This window comes from Corylus avellana, chromosome ca4, assembly GCF_901000735.1.
Source record: "Corylus avellana chromosome ca4, CavTom2PMs-1.0".
Classification (NCBI taxonomy): Eukaryota; Viridiplantae; Streptophyta; class Magnoliopsida; order Fagales; family Betulaceae; genus Corylus; species Corylus avellana.
Window position 1 is genome coordinate 25,548,349 of NC_081544.1, and position 16,149 is coordinate 25,564,497.

Genomic DNA, 16,149 nt, shown 5'->3' on the forward strand with positions numbered 1-16,149 from the left:
AACATTGCATGGAAGATGACTAAAAAGTTAAAAATATTAGAGGAATGTGCTAAGGCTACATCTTTTATGATATAGAATGAAATAAGGGGTAAAATAAAACCAACTTCCCACAATTATACCAAGCCCGCTAACAATATAAAACACATACTAAAAGAATCATTGAAATGTTATATATATATATATATATATATATATATAGACATGCTTGTGTTCATGTGTGTACATATGAAATCTTTACGTTTTGTCAACATTGTAGGACCAGTACAAAATGTTATGGCATTGCAACTGCAACATAGACAAACCATTTCATATTTTAATTATTTTCTTTACGTAAATATTAAATGGGGGCTTGATAACACCTCAATGTCTCCCTTTGTATGTTGTCCTTAGATTTCCTTAATTCATTGCATCTCATTAAGTTGCATATAACTAAGAAAAAGTAGTAACCACATATCCATTATACCCCAAAAGGACTAATCATGATGACTAATAGAGTTTCCCCGAATCACTTACAAATCCTAGAACTAACTAATACACAACCAATGTGAGAAGTAGTACCCGTGCAACCCCTTTACAATCCATCCAACTAATGGGGGACTTTACACATCCATCACAATCCAGATATCACATTGCTTGTCAATGGAGAAGATCACTGCTTATTTAAAAATATTTATTAAGATTTTAAGAACTCTACCATGGAGTTCCTAATCCGATTAAATGCACACGTTCTATGTGAGAGTTAACATCGGAGAGTTGACTCATCTCACTGTTTTATTTAATTATTAATTATTGATTATTAAATGGATTTGTTTAGTGGCCAACCATAACAATCATTTCAATATTTGAAAGAAAGATAACATGCATCAACAAAAACTATCATCATAACATACTCATCCATGATCCAATGGAGCATGGAGTAACATATTAAGTTTGCACACAAACATAGTAACACAACCTTAAGAACCCTTTCATCTTTGATTTTTTCAAATATTAAACTAAAACATAGATCTCAGAATTCAGATCACAAACGAATGCAACTGAACCAACAATATTTAAACCAAATTCGAACCTCTACTAACTCTGTCTAGCACAATCAGCAAATAAAAAAAAAAAGCGCCGTAAAAGAAAATCAATCACAAGCATCGGATCTGTTTAATTTCTATTCAATCATAACCAAAACTAAAATTAAAAATTAAAAATTAAAAATCAACGATTCTCTTCCACACATAGAACCTATCGTAGATCATTATGTAACAGATCTAAACCACCCTCTAAACAGACTAAAAACAATACAGAAAATAAAATAAAATAAAATAAAATAAAAAACTGGCTGTATAAATCACAGATCGAATCGAAGAAGAATCAGTAAGGAAAACGAGAGTGATGGATCTGATTCAATATGATACTGTTCATGGATTCGAACCGCACCTGCAGCTCCAGTAACGAGAATGCGAACTGGTTCTTTCGCCATTTGATCAAGATCAAGGGGACTGAGAAACGATAGGAAAGTAAATCAGTGATTCAGTACTAGAAACTGCAAGCGGCGAAGGTGAGGCTCAGGTATTTATATTAGCCAGGAAATTATGTGCAAGAACGACGGCGTTTAGAGTCAAAAGGACGACAGGGATGATTTCGTCCTATGGTTCCTTTTTTAAAAGAGGGAACGGGTAAGACGTGCGTGAAGCGTGATGTGCAGGAGGAATATTCCGTGTAGATGCGCTATGATTTGTGCTTAAAGCTGTCCACAAGCGTCATAGCCTCATAGGGAGTGGGCCACTTTTTCAAAGCATCAAGTTCAACTGCTGTTAATTTTAAAGTTAACGTGACGTTGCTGGCATTGTTACACCAAGAAGTCAAATAGGCAACACGAGGGATTGGATTCATTAATCAACATGCTCGTAGAGATATTGACCTTAGTTTTATGGTGGGGAGAATTTTTAACTTTTCTTTAATTTATTATATTATACTAATTATTATAATTCGATAAACTTTGCTATAAAGACAGGGGGTGACTTGTGATACTTAACCAGAAAAAAGGGGTAACTTGCGATCAATTGGTCACAGCACTTAATAAATTATAAAACAAATAATGAATTTCAACCGCTCCTTTTTATTTATATATCTTTATTATTTCATCATGGATCATTTCTCTTTAAATAAAGATATTTTTACTTTTTTAATTTAAGCAAAATTAGGAAACTATCCATCTTCACATTATGTGGATCCATTTGAATGATTTGAATCAGTAAAATACCTCTTTATCGATTCTAAAAAGTAAAAACGATTGAAACCATATCAAAATTGATGGGTGTCGTTTTATCATTTTTCTTCACGGAAAAAAAAAAAAAAAAAGATGTTCATTAGAATTACTTTTTCTGTTCTCTATTTGGAAGTATATATATATATATATATATATATATATATATCTTTCTTCGTCTCTATTTCACATATTCACATGTTTTTTAGTGTTTATTTGATATTGTGTTTGAGAGATCTAAAAGTGTTTTTAATACTCAAAAAGTCTGTTTGAACAAAAAAATATTCATTTGGTAAAAAAATTAAAAGCGCTTTTAAAAGTTTAAAAAACCTAAAAATTGTCAAAATACACTAAAAATGATATTTTTCTCAAAAACACTTTTTGACTTAAAAATTCTATTTCTAAACAGGCTCTTAATCTTAAAAGATTTACTATTTTGTTAGGGCGATTTTATTCGACGTAGTAACCCTTACATACCGCCACCACAAGTACTTTGTGAAAGAAAGGCCCAATCGAATTTGGCGCGCCAAAACCGCAATCCATGAGTGCACAACGATCTCTTATCATGGACGATACCGCATCTGATCCCACTTCACCCAATTACATCTCGAAAGTTCGAAACCATTGTACGTCGGTGTATACATTTTATATATAACATCCAACCACGCCCCGCTACAAAGAAAACAAAGAGTCTGGAATTCTCTGCCCCTTCGTTCCCGCAGGTTCTGCAACACTCGCCTCGGAACCAACAGACATTCCGATCGACTTTCGAACTGATACCAAAACTCTTCGAGTACTAATAATAACAATCTGATACTTTGGGCTTCTCGTCCTACGTTCAACATGGCAACTGCATCAGGTAACGTAACTGTTAGCCAGAAATTTCTGGAATCTTCGCAATTGTTTCAACCCTTTGTGTGTCTCTAGGGTGATAAAGATTTCGCGCAAGAGTGAATTTCTAATTCTACAATGGACTCGTTTATTGGAAAGAATTTTTGGGCAATTGTGTTTCTAATTGATTATATTGCAGTATTGTTTTTGGTTTTTTTAATATATATTTAGGATTTTAGGTGTTGAAGAACTAGGGAATGTGGATTTAACTGTAGTGTTAGGTAATTAAGAATGAATGTAATATGTCTTCTTTCTTAAGAAACAAAGATTAAGGAGTTGGGGGTGGTGGGAACTTTTATGGTTGTGGACTGAAAGAATTTTGGAGTGTTAGGATAGGTTGTAGATGGTGAAGAAAGATTAAGATGGGGATGTAATCTTCAAATGTTTAAAAAATCCTTATATTGGATTAGCCCAAAGAAAATGTAAAATAGATATTTAATTGGAAGAGGTAAAAAAAAAGTTAAATGTAACAGTACTTTTTAAGGGAACTATTTTATTTTTCATTGTTTTTCTTTTTCTCAAATCTTTTCCTTTTTTTTTTTTTTTTTTTCATGTTCTCTTTTTCTTAAATTTTTTTCCATTTTTCCTTTCACGTATTCTTTTTTTTTTCCAAAATTTTTCTTACTTTTAATAATATTTTAATAGAATAAATAGAAATATAGCTAATCGGATGTAGAGACATTTAAAAATGGCTTAACTAAATTAAATAAAAGTGAGTTTTGAGAAGCTATTTTACATAAAAATATGGCTCCTCCATTGTGAATACTCTTATATGGGTTTTATAGCTAAAGAATCAGTTTTTTAATAAAGTCTTGAACCTCTTTCATTAAGCCTAGTAAAGAAAGAATGTGTGGTTTGCCCAAGTTGAGTTGTGTGCTGGTAGCTGAACTCCAAAGGCAGCCAATTGGCTAAGACCACACCTCATGAAGTAGAGTTGACTAGTTCGAATTTCCAATTCTCCTTTTCTTGGGGCCAATTATTTACGACAAAAAAAAAAAAAAACATGTGCTACTAGCTTCTATTGTAGATTTCAGCATGTTTAATTTGTTCACTGTGATGGTATGTGTTGTGGGTTCCAAATTTTGATTTGCGAAGTATCATCTGTACATGATTAAAAGCTTGGACGGTTGATTTGAAATGTTTTCAAAAATTCTGTCGTTTGCTGAGCTGCTTAATATGCTGGTTTGGTCGTTGATATTGCCACAGACGAATTTGTGAGCAAATAGAAGTTAGCTGGCCTCCCTTTTGCTCTCTCTGTGTTATGACTTTATCCTAGTTACTTTTCACTGACTAGCTTAAGCCGATCATTTGTCTTTGCTATGATTAAGTGTAGTATTGCTTTAAGCACTTCTTAAGCACACTTCACCCATGTGATTACTTCTCTAGTTTAAGAAAGTCCATTTTCCCTTTAATTCATTTTCTATCTTTTGATATCGACTTTTAAATACAAATGGTTGGTATTTATCTATCTTCATTCTTAAGGACAGTTATAGCCAATTTGGTCAAGAGTTAGTATTCGAACTGTCCCTATGATTTCATTCACAGCGCACTGTTGTTATGAAAGATGATGATAAAATGTAGAAAAGGTGATTTTATTTGAAATGTTGATGTTGAAGCTAGCAATTAAATTTTAATTACCACAAAGTGACAATTTTTCAACTTGCTGGACGCTATATACTAGCTATTGCAGGGTCTTAATGTCAAATTTCGAAATATATATGCTAAATTGCAGTGGCCACCCTAGTAATATTGACTTTTGATGGCCCTTACTATTACGAATTTCTAGGTCTCTTTAATTTATTTACTCCATGGCTTTTGCAGTGGCTTTCAAATCTAGAGAGGACCATAGGAAGCAGATTGAATTGGATGAGGCCCGTAAAGCTGGGCTTGCACCAGCTGAGGTCGACGAAGATGGGAAAGAGATAAACCCTCACATTCCTCAGTATATGTCATCTGCACCTTGGTATCTTAACGCTGAGAGACCAGTAAGCTTCATGGAATTTTTTTTTGTTTCTTACTTTCTCTTTCTCTCGTGTAGTGTAATGTCCTCGCTCCATATGCTGATGAAGGATTTTCTCTGTTTTTGGTTTAGAGCTTAAAACATCAAAGGAAATGGAAGTCAGATCCAAATTATACAAAATCCTGGTACGACAGAGGTGCAAAAATATTTCAGGCAAATAAGTACAGGAAGGGAGCATGTGAAAAGTAAGTGGACCTTGCTTTGCCTGTAGGTGGACCTTTTGCTTGCACTCTTTACCAACTTCATGTTGGCTGCACTAAGGATGTTTACATGCATGGCTGATATATTGAAAAATGCTTCCAGTATAGTGCATGAGAAGTTCATTGACATTATATTCATGATAATTGATTGTAAAAGTGGATCAAGATATTTATTTTATGATCAAGATTTTGTTTCGTTGCATCTAATGGTGAACATGGTATTACATCATTTAAAAATTTTAAATGTTGTGACAACTATTTATGATGTGACAATATATGCACCATTAGATTTGTGAAGCCTAATATTAACCATGAAATGAATCCTTTCTATTTCACTTCAAATGGAGAGGATCCTTGTCCTTGTAAAAGTAGAGGTCTCCAGCTCTTGACATTTTCAATGGGCATGGAATTTGGGCATTATTTTTGAGTACTAACCATGGAGAAAATCCTTTTTCCCCCTCTCATGAGTATTTGTTTAGGTTTTGCCAGACCACTTACTGTTCTTGGGCCTTACTATCCAGTAGTTACTAGAACAGAATTGACCCATTATCATTTTGTTATTCTGATGCTTTTCTTTTTCTCCTTCATTTTATCTTTTGAACCCGATATGATAATTGAGTTGTTCACTCTAGTTTGTACTCCTTGGCCATGTACGCCTGTAACGACTCAGGGAAAAGCGCTAGTCACATTTGCGCTATCACTCCAAAATGATTAGTTAATTTGAAGCTTACCTAGAATTCCTTATAAAGGTTAATTTCACCTAATAATTAGGCAATTTGGGACTTAGCACTCATTATTATCTTTATAAACCATTCACTCTAGATGACCTATTCCTCATCTTCCCAATATGGGACTTGGGTGTTACAACTTCCTCTCTTGCCCTGTGTTCCTTTAGGTGAGTACAAGAGTCAAATGTATAAAACTACAAGTCACAAATTCATCTTCTGAGGATATCTAATTAATTTTATCTACTTTATTATGAATCTGAGTCATTTGACAACTGGACTTCAACAATAGGAGGACTTATCTCCCTTTTGATTGGCTGAATTATGGCTTTAGTAACATCTTCTTTAGTCCCATATCAAACAAAATAAGGTCTCTCGCAAATTTTGGAACTCATAGGGCAGTTTTATTCCGCTTTTAGGGCAGTTTTATTCCGCTTTATTTTTTTTTTTTTTGTCAGTCTCTTTGATAAACTTGAAAAGCCAAGGTGGCTCTCCCTATGTGCTAATGCTAATGCAGGCATGAGTTATGGAATCACATCTGGACGTGAGATGTTAAACTTTTGTAGTTTTGTTTGTATTTCTGTGGTCACATTATTGGGACAAAGTTTAGAGTTATTTGTGGTTTATGATCCTGAATTTGTGATATATGAAAAGAAAATTTTTGCATTATGCTGTTTCACCCATATTCTATAGCATATAATGTGAGCAAAGCTGTGACGAATGATTGACTTGTGTTTATATCGTCTTGTTACAGCTGTGGGGCAATGACACATAATGTGAAGGCATGTGTGGAGAGGCCACGTATGAAAGGAGCAAAATGGACTAACATGCACATTGCACCTGATGAAAAGATAGAGACGATTGAACTGGATTATGATGGCAAACGAGATCGATGGAATGGTTATGATGCAGCAACCTATTCTCGCATAATTGAGAGATATGAGGCAAGGGACGAGGCTCGTAGGAAGTACCTGAAAGAACAGCAGCTGAAAAAATTAGAGGAGAAAAACAATAAGCAGAATGGGGAAGGTAATGATAGTGATGGAGATGATGATGAAGATGCTCTGAAGGTTGATGAGGCCAAGGTTGATGAAAGCAAACAGATGGACTTTGCAAAGGTTGAGAAGCGTGTTCGTACTACAGGTGGTGGAAGCACAGGAACTGTTAGGTGTGTGTACTGTTTGCTGCATTGTATATTTCTTTGATATTTAATCAGAAGCCTATTTTGTTCATTTGTCTATAGCCTTCCTATGCAAGATGATGTAATCATTGTGCATCATTCTTTTTATTCTAACTCCTTTTGTTTCAGAAATTTGCGTATTCGGGAGGACACAGCTAAATATCTTCTGAATCTTGATGTCAATTCTGCGTACTATGATCCCAAAACTCGGTCCATGCGAGAAGATCCACTTCCTGATGCTGACCCGAATGAGAAGTTCTATGTAGTGAGTGCCCTGGATAATGGAGATATTGTGTTAAATTTTTTTTCTTTTTTCACTTGCGTGTACATGATTTTGACATGTTGTTGTCACAGGGAGATAACCAATATAGAGTGAGTGGGCAAGCTTCGGAGTTCAAGCAACTCAATATTCATGCCAGGGAAGCATTTGAAAAAGGCCAAGATATCCACATGCAGGCAGCTCCATCCCAAGCTGAATTGCTTTATAAAAATTATTTGATCATTAAGGAGAAATTGAAGTCACAAATGAAAGAAGCCATTATGGAGAAGTATGGGAATGCTGCAACTGAAGAAGAACTCCCAAAGGAGCTTCTTTTGGGACAGACTGAGACACAAGTTGAATATGATCGTGCTGGCAGAGTTATAAAAGGCCTGGTATGTATCAGTTAAGCTCATTGTTAAATTCCATCTTGTTCTGGGTTTTGGCCACAGCGTGACTTTAGTATTAATTCTTATTTTATAATTTCATTCAATAAAGCTTTAGTCCATCCTTCTGAGATTGGCTTGTGGAAATTTTCAACCATATAGCATTACTACAATCATTAATTATTTTCGCGTAGCATGATTTATTTTCACTATTTTATCATTTTTCATCCTTGTGTAGTCATTTGTAATTTAGTTTTGGGACTTGTCAATAACTTTTTTGAGTTCACTGTTTGGAGGGAAAAAGGAATAAGGAATTGTTGTGGGGGATGCTGGCCATGAAATTTTATGAAACATGGTATAGATTTGTCTGTAAGGAGTCGAGATGATGAGGTCGAGGAAACTAGACTGTGTTTTAATTATTCTCATTGTTTACACATTAATGAGTGGGAAATGGTGCATGAATTGTTTTTCTGATAATGATTGTGGAGTATTACCTGCCTTTGAAGGAAAAATCAATAGTCATAACCTTCATTAAGCTCTGCAGCTCATATATAAAATTTATCATTAGTATTGCCTTAATGGATATTCCATAGATTCATCGCTGCCTTCTTCTCCTGTGCATTAGACTGCACTTTATGTATGGTGATCAACTTTGATCCGGCATTTGGAGTTGTAGCTCATTTGAACCGTGAATTTACAAAATAATGAAACATTTCTTCGATGGTTTTCTTTTTCTAATTATTTTGTTAGATGCATGTGAAAGGAGGATTTTAACCTTTTTTTTTTCCTGGTTCTTTTTTGAAGGAAGCATCTCTTCCTAAAAGTAAGTATGAGGAGGATGTGTACATTAATAACCACACAAGTGTTTGGGGTTCATGGTGGAAGGATCACCAATGGGGGTACAAGTGCTGTAAGCAAACAATACGGAACAGTTATTGCACTGGTGTGCCTGGAATTGAGGCTGCTGAAGCTGTAACAGACCTAATGAAGGCTAACATTGATCGCAAACCAGCAGCCGAAGGTTAGGACTCTTAATTGTTAAAAAAAATTTCTGAATACTGCCTATTCCCTTCTTCCAAGATGCCATTTCTACCTTAACGAAGTTTACTTTGTGTTTAGTGTTTGATTTTGGCCATTTCCTTTATTTTCTTGAAGTCAACATTATTTGTCTTATGTTTGATTTCAGAAACTTCCTTTATTTCACTGAGAGTCCATATGGCTGTACTGGTGTCTCATTGAATTTCAAAGTTCATATCACTTTTCAGCATGTTTAGTTCTTTTTATGTATCTGTGTTTTAGTGATTTTCGTTTATGTTATGTTTAAGAGTTTTGCAACGACCCTTTCATTTTGATATGGATACTTGCATTCCTATTCTGATTGGATCTTCAACTTCATTACAGAGACACCTGCGCCAGCAGAGGAGAAAAGGCTTGCCACTTGGGGAACTGATGTACCTGATGGCTTGGTCCTCGATCAAAAACGACTTGCTGAGGCCCTTAAAAAGGTGAATTTGAGGATCTTCTAACTCTTTGGACATCCACTTCTAGTTTTACTTGATATTATATATCGTACGAAGTGTAGTTCACCTAATTTCTACCTGAAATATGGTTGTTTGTATTGATTTTTCTGTTTTTTTTTTTTTTTTTCTAAAAAAAAAAAAAATTGTCATTGCTTACGCATGTCGTGTTTGGCCAGGAGGATGAAAGGAAGAAGGAAGAGAAGGATGAAAGAAAGCGTAAATATAATGTTAGATGGAATGACGATGAGGTATGATCATTATTATGGTTCAACTGTGGTTAAGCCATTGTAATGAAATCTTAGCTGTGGTTAATATTCTATTATGTTTTTACATCATGGGATGCCTATTGTAGGTTACTGCTGAGGAGATGGAGGCATATCGGAAGAAAAAGATACATGGTGATGATCCCATGAAGGATTTTTTGCACTAATCCTGTCCCTATATTGCCTTTTAAGCTGGATTCTGTGAACTCAGAAGTCAGAGCACTTCTCAGCGAACTATTAGACGTGATTACTGTATGATGTGCATATATGTATAAAGTTCTCTTTTATTTGGAATTATTGATATTGTACAAAAATATTAGTTATTTCATAAAAGGTGATGATAGTTTTGAGTGTTTTGTGTTTTTAGATTGTTTATTAATGTTTTTGTTTTGAAAAAAAAAATGAAAATGAAAAGGCATTAACAAACAAAGCCATCTATCTATATTAGCGAATAATAGTTCTGTATTTCTTATTTATTGTTTTTCATTTATGATTGGACAAGGCAGAGTAGCATCCGACCCAAATATAGAGTACACTAAAACAATCACCATATATATATTTGCATCACAATACAAACAACCTTTATTTATTTTTCAGAACCCAACAAAGCACTCGTTCGTTATATATATATGTATCTATATATCTTGAATCACCAAAAAGAGCCCTATGAAAAAAGAATAATCGATGAGAGAATACACAAGAAGTCTAAAGTTCCTATACATTTTCATATACGTACCCAAATTGTAAAACCACCCCCAAGGGGAAACGAAAAAGAAAAAAAGAAAAAATATGGAGGAAAAAATCTCAAACCTTCAAGCCCCATGAAAAACTATATATAACTCTCACAATCTTGTAATGGAAAAGTAGAAGAAAATATGGATCAAATTTACGCACTTCGGGCCAACATCTCCTGGAACTCGAGAAGCGACCTTTCCTTCTGGAGCTTCATATCTTGATGAAACTTGGAGATGAACTCCTCCGCTCTATCATCCACTCCTCGAAGATGCGGCGACGAAGCAACAACCTGCTTCCATGCATCCTCAATCCCGTATATGCTTTCGCTCTTTCTCGGCGAACTTTTGTCGTCAACCACTTCTTTGCCTTTGCTTGTTCCTGCACGTGCATGCAAAGTGCTCTTGGAGTGCCCTGCGACGGGATCCTGATCATAGAGCTCGTCTATGTGTATGGCAGCAAAGTTCTTATGAGCCAGCTGGTGGTAGTATTGTTGGCCATATTGGTAGTAGGAAGAGGAGGGTTTGTTGATGAGATTGTGTCGTTTGAACGGGAAAATGAAGCGGAAGGAGCGGATGGCGAGGAGGCGGCGGGTGGCGGCTTTTATGGCTTTGGAGGTCCTGAGCTTGTGGAGCTTGGATTGGAGTGTGATGGTGAAGCACTTCCACGCCTTCTTAGCGTGGCAAAGCTTCTTTGCCAAGCTCGAGCGAGACATTGATAGGTTTGTTGTTGTTGTTTGAAAAATGACTGTCTTCTTTGAATAAGCTGGAGAAAGGCCAGGGTGGGATGTTAATTATAATGAAATATTTTTCAACTTTGGTTGGTTCTTATGGGACTAGCTTGCTTCCCTCGAAGGATTTTCTTTCATTTCTGTTTGGTTTTCACAAATTGACCAGAATGCCATTCTCTGGAGTAGAATTGAGAGAGGAAAAACAGGTAATTTCTTCGTTAAGGACAATGGTGGGCAATGGAAAGAAAAAGAAAACAATAGTGGCGTTGGAATAGTTGTCTGCCAAGAAATGAAATAATGATTTCTTAGTGATCAAGCAGACTTTACTTTCGGCAGGGCTTGGTCCGCTTGGAGAGCAAACTTGGGTCCTAAGTTTATTGAGTGACGAAAGCGATCACTTTATTAGTGGTGTGGTAGAAATAGAATGAATGTGGCTTTCGTCAACAAACCTTGCTGTGATAGGCTGTGATCATGCATGAATAGTTGATAATTATAATTTTTATCTTAATTATTACTCCCATATCAAGGAATAAGAAATCAATTCTAGTTATCATCGATTTCACTAATAATTTCTTATTTAAAACAAATAACCCAACACCTTAATTTGTGTCTAATTAAACTGTATCTGGCATGTAAACCGCACTTTAATTATTACCAGATATTCTCACACTAAATGGATTAAATTTTTAATCCTTTTATAATTTGAATTAAATTGATATATTTTGTCGAGTTTTTTTTTTTTTTTTTTTGAAGTATATATTTTGTCGAGTTGATCAAGTGATATGTCACGTACGTAAACATCTAATTGATAAGCCAATTACGTGATATCAAATTTCTTTGTTTTATATTTGCAGTAATTATTAATCTCCCTCTTCATCTTTTTCCTCAAACCCTCCATCCAAAATCAATTAATTTAATCTACTCTGGACTAAGAAGAAAAAGAAGTGATGGACTTTTTTTTAAGCGCTCATTATCTTCACAAAACTGGAGATTTTCCGAAAAGATCTTTGAGGTTAAGACTCTAAACACAGATGCTAGCTGTCTTCAATGGAAGTTAAAGCATACCGTACCCTTTCCTCTCACCTTTAACATATAAAAAAAGAAAAAGAAAAAAGAAATGGGATTATAAAGGGTTGCCATCAAAACAAAACTTTATGTAGCTTTTCTTCAATGTACAAGACAGCTTCCACGCTCCAACTAGGTTGAGGACCTGAGGTGGTGCCCCTGACCCATATTTCTTTTGTATTTGCCCCTTCCAACTCCACAATAATGTATGGTCGGCGACACACATATAATTTGCCTTTCCAACTTGTAAAGATTATATGTCACTTTTTCTTTCCCCTCGTGAAACAGCAATGTTCATCTCTTTTTCTAGCTGGCTATAAGGACCCAATTATGAGACCTTTTACACGTGAAATTAACAAGGCCGTACATTTTTCTTTCTTTGCCTGCATGTCACATACCTGCAAAATCTTATTTTATATGAACAAAAATAAAGCTTTCCTTATGGCCAATATATATATATATATAGGTCAAGAAGTCTACCTGGATTGGCAAAACATCCCCTAATGCTAAAATCTTGGCAACCGACACTGGAGCCTGGAGGTCCCTTTAACCCAGGGCCAGGGGTACTGAGGCCATGAGGGGCGTTCTGAACTTCTGATATGGTGTCATTCCACTTGGGACACCCAACACATCCAGCCACTTTAACGTCCCACTTGCCAAAGATTATTATCAATAACACTTTGCTATTATTGCGCGTTGAAAAAAAGAAAAAAGAAAAAAGAAAAAAGAAAAAGAAACTGCATAACTGCATTCCTGGCACTTGCTGCAATTTGCAAAACTAGTGGCCTATAGCTCTGCTTCGTGAGGAAGATGATCAAATTAATAATTTTTTATTATTAATTTAAGCTTTTGAAATATACGGTACTTTAACAAGAGTAGTGAAAAGTATGGGCGTAAATCCGGCTGGTTATCACCGACCGGTTACCAGCTAACTGGCCAACCCCTTTTAAAAGCAGTTGGAAATAACCGGTAACCGGTCCTATCGGTCTGGTTACCGGTTTTTACATTTATATATACCTGGTTATAACCCATAACCGGTTGTATATATATAATATATATTAATATATCTATTTTTTAAAAATGTTAAACAATCACTTTAGGGTTTTTTTTTTTTTTTTAACAACCACAATAAAGTCTAGCTTATTGGGCCAAAAATGTTCTAATTGTTTTTAAAAAATGACCAAACAAAATGTTAAATTAAGCCCAAAAAGTAGGCCGAATACTCAAAATAGACCAAAAATATCTAATTTTTTAAAGATGTCCGAATAACCGACTACCGACCAGTAACCAATGGTTATTACATACTACCTCCCCAAGAGGCAGTTACAAGGAGATAATGAAGCATGACGAAGGATGCAGAAAAAATATCCACCAAGGGTAATTAGATTAACTAATCAGCCATTGGAATGTAGTTATATGCTCAGAACTTAAATTATAGCTTTAAGGGGCTTTTTTATATCTTTTCAAAAAAAAAAACCTGATTTGAGAGACGAAATTAGGAAACTATCCCTTCACCCCCACGAGAGCCAAGTTGAGGTTTGGGTGTGTGCTATAATTATAAACAGCGTAAGTTGTAACCATGCATCCCTTTTGTTCTATCGTGGGCCGTGGGGCCACTCGGCCCACTCCTTTGTTCGGTTGTTGGGGCGAGGGAATTGTGCTCACTCGACCCCGACCCCAACCCCAACCCCAACCCTCATCTAGAACCCATGCACTATGCACACGTTTCGCAGGAGTCATCCCTCGTTGGAGCAATTTTCAAAGTGTAGTGATCAGGACGACCATTATATAACGACTAGCGGGTCACGCAGATTAACCACTGCAAGAGCGTGTTTGAAATTGTATTTGAAAGATTGAGAAGTCAAAAATTATTTTTTTGGTAAAAGTTTTATTTTTAAGCTTTTATCAAAAATGTATTTTTTGTCATTTTTAAGTTTTTTTGAACTATTAAAAGCGCTTTCAGTATTTTTTACCGAACATATATTTTTACTTCAAACGAATTTTTTTAGTGTTAAACGCACTTTTAAGCTCATCAAACACACACTCAAACAGACCCTACATCTCATCATGAGAATTTAAGCTTAGACTCATATTGTTTCAAAACACACACACACACACACACACACACACACATATATATATATATATATATATATATATATATAAGTACAAGAGTTTAATGAGAAATCAAGATTCGATCTTGTTAGAATATTTTATATTATTGTCTTTTTTAGGGTTTATTTCTTACTTAGGGTTTCTTGCTTATTACTCATAGCTTCTCTATTTATAGAGGCCTCTGTAATCACATCAATCAATCATTATCAATACAATGTAATCCATTGCTTCCTTTCGCTCTCTCTCTCTCATGCTTCGGCTCCAATATATTCAACAATATATTTAATATGGTATTAGAGTCACTTCCATTGTTTGCCTTTTACAAGGTACGTTCCACCGAAGACAATCACAAAAAAATTCATTACCAAATATGAAATTCAAAAATAATAATAATAATAATCACTAAAAATCCAAAACCTTAATAAACCCAAATCTCACTATCTATTATGGGATAAGAACACAATTGGTCTCTTTATTTTTTTTCACCCCAAGCTATTCGGGCCGCACCACAAAACAAAAGGTTTGCCGGCGGTGCTCTTATCTCTTCTAAAACTCAATACAAAACCAATATCAAAAGAAATTCTAAAACAAGCGGCATCGGTAGCAAAGTTAGGATTCAATTCTTGTAGGGGCGGTATTAATAAGTCTTTTTTTTTTTTTAATGAGGAAATAAATAAAAATAATCATTAGCTTTTGCGTGAAGACATTCACTTTACCGTTACTAGTAAAATAGTTGCATAAGATATGGTTAAATTTTTTTTAAAAAAAAAAAAAAAATTCTCTGAAATTACATGTACTTTGTATTTGATTTTTTTCCTAACAGCATAAACTAAACATTGAGTGGATTAGAGAAATTTCATTGGGTGGGTTTGATTTTTGGAGCTCGGTGGTTCTGTGTAATTGATTAACAATATTGGGGTTTTGATTTTTTGGCAATGGAAGGTGGATGAGTGATTTTGATTGTTAGAAATTTTTAGTGGGTGAATTTTCTGCAGATTTTATAAAGCAAATGGGTTAACCAATTTTCTAACAGCTCATGCCTCTTAGCCCAATTATAATCAGCTAACCAAACTCTCTATTTTCTAACTTTCTATTTATAAAATTAGACAGTTTCTCTTAGAATGGATGCCAGATGCATTCCACTACTTTTCCAAGCCATTTTTTGTCTCACACGTGGCCCTGAACTACATGCTTGGTTTTCAACTCACGCTTAACACTTCACCTCTCGAATCCTCTATTCATCTTCTCTCTTTCTTCTATAATCTACCCAGTCAACTTAGGAAAAAAGAAAGGAAAGAAAAGTGGGTATTAGAGACTGAGAGACAGGTTTTGAGAAAAAGGGGAAGGAAACGGTGAGAGAAAAGTGAGAAAAAGAGGGGGGAAAAAAAGCAAGAGTAGAGAACGAAAGAGAGAAGCTGAGATTACTCACAGAATCAATCATTGGACATCGTTGAAGGTTTTTCTCTTCTCCTTGGTGACTGTCTGACTGTTGGGTTAGAAACTTAGGGTAAAATTATTTATTTATTATTTATTTATTTTTCTTTTGTTTAGCGTATTGCCTGAATCGTTGAGAGTAGAAATTGAATTTTATTTTTTTACCAGGGCGACCTCAAAATTTTGACTTAAAAATACTTAAGAAATTTTTTTAAATTTTTTTTTACCAGGGGCGCCCGCCCTGGGTCGCCCCCTATGGCTATGTTTGCGAACAGGCCGGGCTGGCACTGTAGCTGGAACGGCACTGTTCCAGCTACAGTGCCAGCAGCAAAAATTGACTTTTGCTCTTTTTTTTTTTTTTTTTTAATAAAG

General features: G+C 35.1%; 2 protein-coding genes across 2 annotated transcripts; one reads left to right on the forward strand and one right to left on the reverse strand.

The window, feature by feature from the left end:
* Positions 1–2,932: 2,932 nt before the first annotated feature.
* Positions 2,933–10,004, forward strand: LOC132179145 (pre-mRNA-splicing factor SLU7-like). The gene is made up of 10 exons (XM_059591794.1): positions 2,933–3,116; positions 4,970–5,133; positions 5,241–5,353; positions 6,848–7,261; positions 7,403–7,538; positions 7,628–7,927; positions 8,723–8,939; positions 9,320–9,423; positions 9,615–9,686; positions 9,791–10,004. The coding sequence occupies exons 1-10, from the start codon at positions 3,101–3,103 to the stop codon at positions 9,866–9,868; spliced, it is 1,614 nt and encodes a 537-aa protein (XP_059447777.1). The 5' UTR covers positions 2,933–3,100; the 3' UTR covers positions 9,869–10,004.
* A 304-nt stretch (positions 10,005–10,308) lies between these two features.
* Positions 10,309–11,434, reverse strand: LOC132179565 (uncharacterized). Its single transcript, XM_059592306.1, has one exon. The coding sequence runs from the start codon at positions 11,146–11,148 to the stop codon at positions 10,588–10,590; it is 561 nt and encodes a 186-aa protein (XP_059448289.1). The 5' UTR covers positions 11,149–11,434; the 3' UTR covers positions 10,309–10,587.
* Between the last annotated feature and the right edge of the window lie 4,715 nt (positions 11,435–16,149).